Source organism: Typopeltis vanoorti, chromosome 10 (assembly GCF_054136105.1).
Source record: "Typopeltis vanoorti isolate ZY-2024b chromosome 10, IOZ_Tvanoo_1.0, whole genome shotgun sequence".
Taxonomy (NCBI): Eukaryota; Metazoa; Arthropoda; class Arachnida; order Uropygi; family Thelyphonidae; genus Typopeltis; species Typopeltis vanoorti.
This window is the reverse complement of record NC_143558.1, coordinates 77525163-77537500: the sequence shown is the minus strand read 5'-3', so window position 1 is coordinate 77537500 and position 12338 is coordinate 77525163. Positions and strand designations below refer to the sequence as shown.

Sequence of the window (12338 nt, the reverse complement as noted above, 5' to 3'; positions counted from 1 at the left end):
GAAATGCATCTCCCTCCCACTAAGTCTTTGACAGAATGGTATGGAATGCTGTTACATAAGTTAGTGGATATGGGATTGGATTAGAAATTACTTGTTTGGATTAGAGGATGGCTGCATGACATATCAAAAAGTAGTGCATGAGGGGTGTGAGCCTGCAAGATTAAAAATGACCAGGGACGTACTCACTGTTTACTCAATCCTTGGTCCACTGATATTCAGTCTTGACATTAATGACATTGAGAAGGATTTGACAGGGGACATACAGCTGTTTGCTGATGATGCAAAGAAGGCAGGTAATCATGAATTCAGCTACCATGCAACACTTGCAGAATGATCTGAATAGGCTGGAAATGTGGGCATGTGCAAATGGCAATCAGTTTTGTGTTAATAAAGTTACACACTTGGATGTGATGAGATATCCAAGGCATGTTATAGTAGAGGGATTATGCCAGAAGAAACTGATCAGACTAAGGGGAGTTTTAGTAGATAAGAAATTGAAGGGCCAATATAGCAGAGATTCCAAATACAACTCACAGGACAATTGCAATACCGAAAGAACCTTTTCCTTAACATGTAAGGAAAAGGAAATCATTTTTCTCATTACAAGGCCTTGATACCATCCTTCCTGGTTTCTGAGATTAGATACAGAGGAGGGGTGCAAAGGAGAATGTTAAAGATGACATTGTAACTGTGAGTAGAGATTATGAGAAGATTTGAGAATCTGTCGATTGCAAACATTAGCAAACAGGAGTGATGTGATAGAATATCTTCAAACTTTTGAAAAGGTTATATAATACCAGTAGATCAATTTTTCATTTTATGAGGGTTGAAAGAATGAATGCAATCAAGAAAGAGGTGAGAGCTAGATTTTTCTCTCATAGAGTGGTGTGCGATTGGAATGGCTTAACTTTGCTAGTGGAGATGCAGATGATGTGAATGAATTCAAAAAAAGGTAGTGTGAGTGATGTGTAGCCTCCCTCAAAGAGCCCTAACTACCTAGAGGCCTCTGATAATAATAAAATTATACAATCTAGAATAGCTGTCTAGGTGTATTTTGGCTGTCTTTCTATTGAAGGTATTTTAATTTGATTTGAAGAGCAAAACATTCATTTCTGATGCAAATATTTTTTCCATATCTTCATTTAAAAGATTCAGTGGGCACTGATTCGTAAAAGGATTAGTGCCACTTTGGCATTGATGTTCTTTATCAAAACAACTATATATGATCCAATTTGTATTTTGTTAATTATTTTTGATAACTCATGATAGAACGTTATGTAGTACTTGATTCTTCATTCTGTTGAGGTGTAAATACCTATTACTACTGATGCCTAACTATGAGAAGGTGTGTTATATTCTTACATTATGTAAAGGACTTAAAATCAAGATTTTAAGCATATACTCCCGTGAGAAAGGTTCCGCCATTTACTCTTATTAGTACATTTTATATCCTTGTTACTTAGTTGTTCTAACTAATTCAAAACATGGAAATAACTATATGTGGTCAAATAGTTATTTAATAGAAACAATTAATACTTAGTTTTCAAATTTTGTGGTATCTCTATAAGATAAGAAATAAGACTGCATTCTGGCAGCAAATGAAGTTCAGAAGGTTGTGCTAACATTACTGAAAAATAGCTAAATCAGAATTTAAGGTTGAGTTTGCACTACCGGGTTTATCAAATGGGGGGGGGGGGAGATATGTTACTGTCCTCAATAGCTGTGGCTAATTTGTGGTCAGTGAGAGGTCATTTAATGTATACAAGGAAGAGAGTGTGAATGACAATACAGGATACTTCAGCACTGATGGGAAAAAATCTGAGGGGAGAAAGCCATTGGTGGAAGCAAATGACTGGAAATTAAACTAATAAATGAATTTCAAAAGGTGGGAGGCAAACCATAATATGGTAATTAGGTGAGCAGGCCTCTATACCATACCTAAACAAACTCCCAGAAGCATCAATACTGATCATGTAAGTTGCTCCGAACTTTCTCATGGCTATCACCATCATCTCCTTTATCAAGATTTATAGATCCATATTGCTGGTCACTAATTTTGGTAGGTCTCTTGGTGATCAAGAAGTTAGCATTTGATGACCATTTCCATGATTTTTGAGAGAACCAAAGTGCATATAATAATGGAATGATTTTGGCTGACTTTTGTGACTTTTTTATGGCCTGAACATAGGTTTGCTCCTATGCTATGGGACAGATGCCAGACAAGTAGGAAGGATTGTCAGGATGATATAGGATGAGTGTTAGATTCTGGAGCAAACGTTTTGGTGAACTAGATGTGGAAACTTTTTTTTCTTTGTCTTACTGATGACTTTTTTGTGGATAAAAGATTTTTCTATCTAGAATAATTTCTTTGTTTTCTTTCATGGTTAGTAGTGAATTGAAAAACTCAAGTATGTTGTCCATAGTCAAAACTCAGTTCTCCTGTCTGTGCTTAACTCCTGCTTACACCAGTTTTTTTCCAGGTATGATATGACAGAGTAAAACATAAGAGTAACTAGTAGATGAGGAAGTGATTTGTTATAAGGTTCAGTTCCACAGATCTAGGCAGAACTGCTTTGCCTCTGCTGAAACTGTGTCCCTACAACATGTTTGCCATACTCTTGAAGGGTGTCATCTGAACTGCATACAAAAAGAAATGGAAGATAAAAACAGTCTTGTTCTGACACCAAATATATCAACAGCCACTTCATTCTTCTAATAAGCAAAGTGGTGTTTTATTACATTATGAGTCATATACAACTTGGAATTGGCATAATTAATGACCATTCAGTTATAAACGTAGGTTTCTGTGGTTAAGCATTCTGTAGGGAGTTTTTGGTATCGAGACCACATTGTAATATAAAGAGTTTATTAAAAATAAACAAAAAAACCCGACAAGTTTCATGCGTCATAAGACTTACATCGTCAGGGGTAATGGTACATAAAAGTTTTACACCACAAAAGCTTATTGATGATTAATTATAAATATTAGATGTTTTTCATAACTTCACAACTGTGAAGTTATAAAAAACTCGTAAAGCTTGCTAGCTTTAGCTGAATGGAATGCATGTTTAATTCTAACGAACTTAGACAAAATATCATTCTCTGTATCAAATAAGTCAGTTGAAGTTCTTATGTTTAATGCAAAATTTTTCTAGTTGTGTTACTTTAGACCAGGGGGTCTCCAAACTATGGCCTGCAGGTCAGATGCAGCCCATGATATGATTTTATCTGGCCTGCCAATTGGACTAATTTTTCAATAAGAATCTGCAAAAAAAAACAAAAAAAAACAGGGTGTTGATAGATTTCAAATGCATTAATTAAAATTGTGTTCAAAATATATTCCCGAATAGCAAAAAGTCAGTTAAAATGGACTAACGAAGAAAAAAAATTTTAATTTTACAAGTAAATTTGAAGAAATTTGCTTATAAATTTATCTCTATTTTTGGGACAACTTATCTTTGCGAACAAACTTTTTCCCGAATGAAATATATCAAGTTAAAATACAGGGCAAATTTATCTGATGAACATTTGAAATCGCTACTTGTAATTAGCACTTCAAAATTTGAACCTGAGTTTAATAAGATTTTAAAAACACAAACACAGTTACATCATTCACATTAATGGTTTTATTATAATTTAATTTGTGATAAAAATATGAGAATTTGCTGGATAGTGTTTGTTGTCATTAATATACGATAATTTAATCTCACATACTCTGTAATCAGTTTTTATCTGCTTTCAATAAAACTCATATATCTAGTTCTAGATTTTTTTTTTACTACGGCCTGCTGAACAGTGCTGAAGTACCCAATGTGGCCCTCACGGCGAAAAGTTTGGAGACCACTGCTTTAGATCATAGGCACTCACCATGAGCTTCCAGATGGACATAGGTTTCTGTGGTTAAGCAGTTCTGTAGGTAGTTTTTGGTATTGAGACCACATTATAATATATATATAGAGAGAGAGAGTTTATTAAAATTAAACAATTAAAAAATCCAGAAATGACACAGTGGATCTACTTGAAACCTTTTCTTACTGGACACTGTAGGACTTCAAACACTGCAGGAAAACATCTTTTTCACTTTTCAAGACAAATATTGGGAACAAAAAAAAAGGACTTGCAATGGGCTCCCCCCCCCCTTTCTCCAGCTCTAGCCAACCTGTTTATGGAAAATTTCAAAATAAATGCATTAAAAACCTATCAGAAAAGACCAAGAGTTTGGCTACATTATGTCGATATTTTCGTCATTTGGTCAGGAATGGTAGATGAGCTGATTGCTTTCAAAGATTATCTAAACAACTTGCATCCCAATATGAAATTCACTATTGAACTAGAAGCACAAAAAATGATCCTTCTCCGTATACAGAAAACCTACCACAACGGGAAGATTTTTAAATGCCGCTTCACACCACCATCCATTGCAAAAAATAGGCATAATTAAAATTTTGCAAGATGGTATACACTATATCTAGCATACCAATTAAAATAAATGAAGAATTACACTACCTGACACAGAGCCTCACACTCTTAATGGTTTTGAACCCAAGATGATCAAAAAATTCTTAATACAGCTCCTGCAACTTCCTTACTTAAACAAGATTTCAAGAATACAATCACACTGCCGTATATCAAAAATGTCACAGACAAAGTGACTATGTTGCTCTGTGAGTACAACATAAAAGTGGCTTTTTTTTACTTTTACAAAAAAATCAAGATTCCTGCATCTACCAAAATCATCACATCACCCCACGGAAAAAATCAAGCATCTATGAGATTCATTGCTCTTGTGATATTTGCTATGTAGGTCAGACGGGAAGGTCGGGAGAGATCCACATGCCTGAACATGTAAAAGATGTCGAAAAAAGAAGGGAGCACAAATCAGGTTAAGCATTCGACACAACCGGCCATCAAGTACTCTGGCAACAACAAAAATGCTATATATATATATATATATATATTGATAACTGTTTCACAAGAAAATTTAAAGAAGCCACACAAATGCTTAGGATCCCTACATGGTGCAATAAAAATCAAGTGTGGTCTGCTTTCATCAAAAAATTTAACTGCCACAGAATGTGCCAACTAGCAATGTTCCAACACGCATGCAGTAATGAATATATCATTTGTATTCTGGTTTATCCATTTGTTTAGCAGTTGTGAAGTTATAAAAAAACATCTAATATGTGTAATTAATCATCAATGAGCTTTTGTTGTGTAAAACATTTATGCACCATTATCCCTGGTGATGTAATTCTTATGATGCACATAACTTGTTGGGTTTTTTTTAATTATTTTTAATAAACTCTTTATATTACAATGTGGTCTCAATAACTACCTACAGGACCATTCAGTTAAAGTCTTAAAGAAATATTCTGAAGTCCTGTATGATTGATAAACATTTTTTAGCCATGTCTAGTAATCATTGAAAAATTATTTAGGAAAAAACAGTTCTGGGAGGAGGAGGGGGGACAGAAGCATACACTGATTTTAAGCAAGTGAAGTAAGTATATTATTGAGGGAAAGGATTTTAACTCAAAACTTTACTCGAGAAAGTGAGATAGGTTGGAGAAGGAGCAGAAGTTGAACTGAATAGATGAAGATTCTTGGGAAATTTACATCTTATCTTTTCAAATGAGGTTGGCCAGATAAAGTCTGGCAAGCTTCCTTTAATTGTCTTTCCTACTCTGTAATGCAGAAGTTGATGCATTTCTGCATTTAATTGTAAGATAGGTCTCCAGAATATGTTTTCCAGTATAGGGCACAGTGATGACTATTACAGGTATATGAAGGTTTGGCTATAGGCTGAAGGAGAAGAGTGAAAATGCTTTTTATCTTTAACAGGTGGTTTATATGTTGTTTGGACATATTTTTAGAGAACTGTGCTAGTTTTTATTTTATATATATATATATATATATATATATATATATATATTTTTTTTTTTTTTTTTTTTTTTGGCCGGTTTTGCAGTAGAAGATGGAAATGCAGAGTTTGGACGTGTTTGTTTACAAAATCGTTAAACTTAGAGCAGAGTAAAATAACCAGCAAAAGAATAAGAGTTTAATTTTAATTTTAGTTGTTTTGTGAAATGTGAGGTGTGCTATATGTATTTGTTAGGTTATGTCAAAAAATTATGGATATTTATGGCAGATGGAAGAAGGGTGTGATCTGAATGGGTGGTAACTGAAGGTGTTAGTAGCAAGAATGTCACGAGAAGGATAAGTGCTCGTCTGGTAGTAAAAAAGTTTTGAAAAGGAGAATGAGCGATCTGCTAAATGAAACAGTTGATGGTAGTAAGAATGATGAAAGTGATAAGATGTAGTGGAAGTTGAAAAACAGAGTGTAATTGATGGTGAACAAGCATGTGCTACTGGCGATAAAATAGAGTGAATGATAGTGAAAAATGATGCAAGAGATGAGACAGATGCAGAGTAAAATGAAAAGAATTGTAGATGTGTGGGGAAGAGTAAAGAAGACAAACAAACGATGTCAGTTTGAAAGAGATAATGAAGAACCTGCAAGTGGCGCTGTATGAGGATTTGATTATTAGATTTGTAGTAAACAAGAAGATGCACAAGGTTTGTTTTCCTGGAGGCAAAATGAATGGAGTGATTGAGGTGTTGGATATGAGGAGTAAGTGAGCAAAAGAGTTTGCAGTGGTAATAGGGACAAATGACTGTGAAGGAAAGCATAAGATTGGATATCAGGAGGTTGCTGAGAAGGATAAAAGATAATAGTGTGATAGGAAAGGTAGTCAGTATGTTGTCCAGGTATTGACAGAGATGAGGTAGAGCAAGAATTATAAATGATATGTTAGCAGAAATGTGTAAGGAGAAAGGAGTGCAGTTTGTTAATGTGTGGAATGAGTTTGAAGAATGAATTAAACTGTACAAGAATGATGGACTGTATTTGAATGGTTTTGGTGTGAGTTATTTGGAGAGACTTATGCTGGAAGGGAGAGTAATGAGTTGAGAGAATGAATCTGATCAAGTATTGACAGAGATGAGGTAGAGCAAGAATTATAAATGATATGTTAGCAGAAATGTGAAAGCGATGTGAAAAAGCAGGAGAGTAAGGAAGGAGAGATTGAAGTGGTGCATATGAATTAAGAAGTGGGTAGCATGAGTGTAGAGAATGAGACAAGTGCACAGGGGAACACAGCATGAGAAAGGCTGATGCTTTAAGAGGGATGTCTGTGTGTAGACAAAAAGGGAAGATAATGACCGGGGATCTAGGGAAGACACAGTTTGATTTGAAGAAGGTTCTGGGATGAATAAGGAGAAGAAGAAATGGAAAGTATGGAAAAGGCACATCTAATAAGTGGCATCAGTGAATGTTGTTATAGATCCAGGAATGAGCTTTCGTGTTCGTGTACAAATGCTAGAAGTATAAGAAACAAGGCAAATGAAATGGTTGCATTGATTGAGTTTGTTCACCCAAAAATTGTTGAAATAAGGATGACATCCTGACAGGAATAGAGATAGAAGGGTATAATGTATTTCGTGAAGACAGAAAGGGTAAAAAGGAAAGTGGAGTGCTATTAATGATAGAAAAAGAGTTATATCCATACAAGGTACAGGTGCAAGAGAGAAATGGTGGAAGTGATTTTGAAGCAGTATGGTGAGACAGAGTTGAACAGAACAAAATACTTAGATGTTGCTATAGACCTGGTAGTGACCATGAAATATGTGATCAAATTAGCCAAGTAAACAAGAAAAGGGTAATCATTATGGGTGATTTTAATTATGACAATATAGACTGGGATGATGATATAGCAACCAGAACTAAAGAATATAAGTTTCTTGAGTTTTCGAGGGATAACTACCTCGGCCAGTATGTAACAAAGGGTACATGAGGATTGAGTTTTTGGATTTGATCATCTCATCAGACGATGTTAATATAAATAAGGTATCAAATCACCCTCCAGTTGGGGAGAGTGACTATGAAGTGAATTACCTGGGTGGTTGCCAGCAGTGTGAGAACTTCTGTGAGGAAAGGGTATACGTGGAACTACAAGGCTGGTGATTATGAGAAGCTCAGAAGCTAGTTTTTCTTGCTCACCCAAACAAATTGACTTATTTCTTACAACACACATCAATGAAAAATTAGTCACTCATCCAACTGAATCCATATTTATTCTGCACGATGTCTGTGTTTAAGGTCACTTCCATTAGACAGATGCAGTTAATACTTGTTATGGCTGGCCTCAGTCAGTTTTCTTGAAATTCAAAAAGCGATGCTTTTCTGCCCCTGCCAGAATCAAATAATCCCTACTGCTGAAAGGCTTAAGATAATATTTGAATTATATTTCAGACATCAAAATGCAGTTAATAAATTATTAAGACTTGTTATATATATCACTGACTGGTGTGAAATATTGATTATAAAAAAGTTTGCTTTATTAGATTGTGAAAAATATATAATTCATATATCATTAATAAAATCTTCTTACCAATAAAAAAAACAAAACATAATTGTTGTTTTGAAATATTGATTAAAGCAAGTACATGGTGCTTCACCAGAATTTAGTTGACAGACTAATTCATTCAAGTAGTTAAGTGAAAGTTTGTTCATTTGAAGGTTGGATAATATTATAGTGTTTTGTCGCAAATTATCTCTTATCAACAAGTTATATTCAATTTTAACTTTAAGTTGTTGTTCAGCAGTAAAGCCTAGATGTTGAGTTGAAAATTTAATACTTTACATCAGTTAATTAATGCCAACTTATCATGCAAGATCAAAGCATAATAAACTATTATAATCACAACTGCCTATTCAAAATATAACATGCCACATTTGTCATGTTATATTTTGAAGTTCAAGATTTCCTTATGAAAATTTGTTGTCATATGCTACCTGTTCTTTGGTAGTAAATAACAATTTCTATCATTTCTTTAGTATTTTTATGGATGTTACACACACAAACAATGTATATCTAGAAAATCAGAATCTCATGTAGAATTGCCTTTTACTTCTGAAGGTTAAAACTAAGAGGCAAGTGAAACTGAAGTGTAAAATCTGTTGAAAGCATGTTTACTTTCTGAAATCAGTTTTCAGCATAAGATCTTAATAAAAACTTGGATATAGGAAACATCAGACATTTTGAATTTGTTAAATTACTTATGGGTTAGTATTGGTTAAATTTAATATAAGAGTAACATATTATGAACTTAACAAAGTTTTCTTGTCATTTATATGTAGAATAATTCAACAGTGACAGAAAGAACTTCAATTAATATGGAATTCCACTTAATGAGTGGAAACTCCAGCAGTAGAATCTGCAGTAAGATCTACACATTAATATGAAATCCTTAACTAGAATGGTCTTGTGGTCTTTTCTGTGTGGTGACAGTCATGAGAATTTCAGGATTCACAAGATAAGGACATTGTGACTGAATAGCACTTATAAAATTTGTTTATAACTAGTTCATATATTTTTTCATATTTACAGAAAAGTACTTGTACATAATGCTTTTTATGTTTTATTGTGATGTATATGCATGTGCAGAATTTTTGCTAAAATAAAATATATATATATAATATATAACATTTGATATTTATAGAATCAATAAATAGCTAATATTATTGTTAGTTTTCAAATTTTACTTCTAGTGACATCATTGTCTTTCCACCATCCATATGTATTGGTTATTATACCTTTGTCTTCATCCATACTTTATAAAAGCATAAGCAAACAATACTTTGCTTATGCATTGGTAAAATAGATTGTATGAGAAGTAACTTCATGCTGTGCTTCTTGTATGTGTGTGGGGGCATTATATATATATATATATAAAATCAGCCCTCCACACACTTATGTATAAATAAAAGGCATTTTGTCAATAGAAATAGATGTCACTCAATCAAGTTTCCAGAAAGATAAAGGTACAGGAGAAAGAATTTTCAATTTGAAAACATTATGTGAAAAAAGCCTCAATAACCAAAAAAAAGCATATATCTTTGTTTTATTAATTATATCAAAGCATTTGATTCAATAGATCAAAAGAAATGAATACATATCCTACAGAATAATAGTCTACAAGGAAAAGATCTATGCATAATTGCAAACATATGTTGGAATCAAATAGCCTCAATAAGATACAAAAATGAATATTCTGACAGCTTTGAAATAAAAAAAAAAAAAAAAAGGAGTAAGACAAGGGTGTGTCTTATCACCTTTACTGTATAATATATATAGTGAACAAGTTTTTTTAAAGATATTATAGAATTGAAGGGTGTAAAAGTAGGAACTTCAACAACTCAAGATATGCAGAATCTGATCTTCAAAACTTAGTCATAGAAATTTACAACAGAAGCTTAGACATGAGATTAATTATCAACCTGAAGAAAATGACATGCATGATCATATCAAAAAACCAACAAATAAGAAACAAAAGAAAACTGAATAGCTTAAATCTTTTATATATCTGGGACAAATGTTTACAGAAAGAGGAAATTCCCTTAAAGAAATAAGAAGAATAGAGATAGCAAGAAAAACCTTCATGAATATAAAACCGTTCATCCAGAGATATTAACATAGATACAAAAAAAAAAAAGATTAATAAAGTGCTATATCTGGTCAAGCCTTCTCTACAATAGTGAAACTTGAATTAAATAAAGAAGCAGAGAAAAAACTAAAAGCTTTTGAAATGTGGACCATTAGAAGAATGCTGAAAATATCAAGGGCAGAGAAAATGAAGATGTTTTAAAGAAAGCAAAAATTTTAAAGAACATTGAAAACTTAAATATTTTGGACATCTAATTAGACAAGGTCCACATGGTTAGCCTAGTGGCTATGCGCTTCGCAACCATATGCCTGGGGAAAGGAGTGTCCTAGGTTCGATTCCCGTTGACGACGTGAGGAGCTCAAGAATCTTCCTCAGCCATAGCCAAGTTAGCTGGTCTTGGGCGTAGGCAGCAGGGTTTTTCCACTCAGTTTATCTGGGATTTTTCATCCTGCAAGCAGGCAAACCGGCCCCGTGAACACACAGGCTACAGTCATAGGATACCTCCAGGAATAAGGAGTAACCAATCTATTCCATAGGATTTTGGTTCCAAATGCCTACACATGAGCATAAATTAGGATAGGATAGGAATTAGACAAGAAGGCATTCAGAAGCTAATATTAAAAGGGAGTGGTAGAGACATCCAGGAAAATGTGGTTTGACATGGTTGCCAACCTCAGGGATGACACTTGAAGATATTTATCCCACACATGAGAGGTACAAGAACCTATAGCATATTACTGTGTGTAAGGTGCAGATAAGAACTGAGAAAGAAGAAATCTATTTTCTTAGAGTGGGAGGGCGTAACATTATGAAGAAGGCTGTTCCAGTGTATAGATGAAATAAATAAACAGAGATAGATGGAATAAATGAGGAAGAAGAGATATATGTATGTCTTCAGGAAATGAACCTGGTGCAAGACCATTGCCTTGCTTATTGGAGGTCAGAAGTGGCTTGAAAATTTTTCATGTTTGGTCTCTAGAGTAGAGTAGTTTCCAGACTACATAAAAAATAAATTTAAAAAAATACATCTATATAAAATTGAAAAAAAGAAAAAATGGGAAAAAAATCCTTAGCCTTCCCTCATTCTCAAACACACACACAGTACAAAAATACACTATAGGTTTGCAAATAACTTTTCATGGGTGAGAGCAACAAAGTGGAGGAATGGTATTTGTCAATTACTGGAACCATGGAAATACCTGAAAAAGAGAAACTGAGCTGAAACATTGCATCTGTGAGATAGAGGTTGAAATAACCCTGTGAGGGAAGGGTCATTTATGAGTCAAACTGCTCTCCTCTTGACAGCAACAAGAATTTTTAGGTGGACCACCCCAAATGTGTGTAAGTAAGGATGGGTGGATTTGGAATTTATACAGGGTTAGTGGCTGGGTGAGTGTAAAATAGCTTCTTGAGCAGAAAATAATGCTTAGTTTTTTTTTTTTTTTTTAGAGGCTGAGGACGCTATCAATATGACTGATATTGTGGCTGGTGATGTGGGTGTATGTATTACTGAGGATAAGGGAAGATGAGCTGAGATCCCTTTTGGGAGAAAAAAGGCAGGATTGTGCTTTGACAGCATTGAAGGTGACCAGGTTATTCTTGTCCCACTGAAGAATGGTATGGAGGTCAGTATTTAAGGCATTGGTTGTAGATTATCTTGATGTTAGATATGTCTGAGAACTACATGGTTTATCAAAGGAGTAGGATGCATTAAGTGTGCAGTCATCGGCAGAGCTGCAGATAGGATTAGTGGTGATCAAGAGTAGGTCATTTATGTATAAGAGGAGGAGGAAAGGTGATAGAATTGCCCTGAGGAACTCTTGCATTGTTGG

At 34.1% G+C, this 12338-nt stretch overlaps 1 protein-coding gene across 2 annotated transcripts in view; it reads left to right on the top strand.

Annotated features, from left to right (window-relative positions):
* The window catches only part of LOC150102528 (osmosensitive cation channel TMEM63C-like), a 491876-nt gene extending 482361 nt beyond the window's left edge, over nucleotides 1-9515 (top strand). For both annotated transcript variants that reach the window (XM_090398766.1, XM_090398765.1), the window contains exon 24: nucleotides 9200-9515. In XM_090398766.1, coding sequence (XP_090254892.1) covers nucleotides 9200-9215 — 16 coding nt within the window. In that variant the 3' untranslated portion in view covers nucleotides 9216-9515. The remainder of the gene's footprint in view (nucleotides 1-9199) is intronic.
* Nucleotides 9516-12338: the final 2823 nt, after the last annotated feature.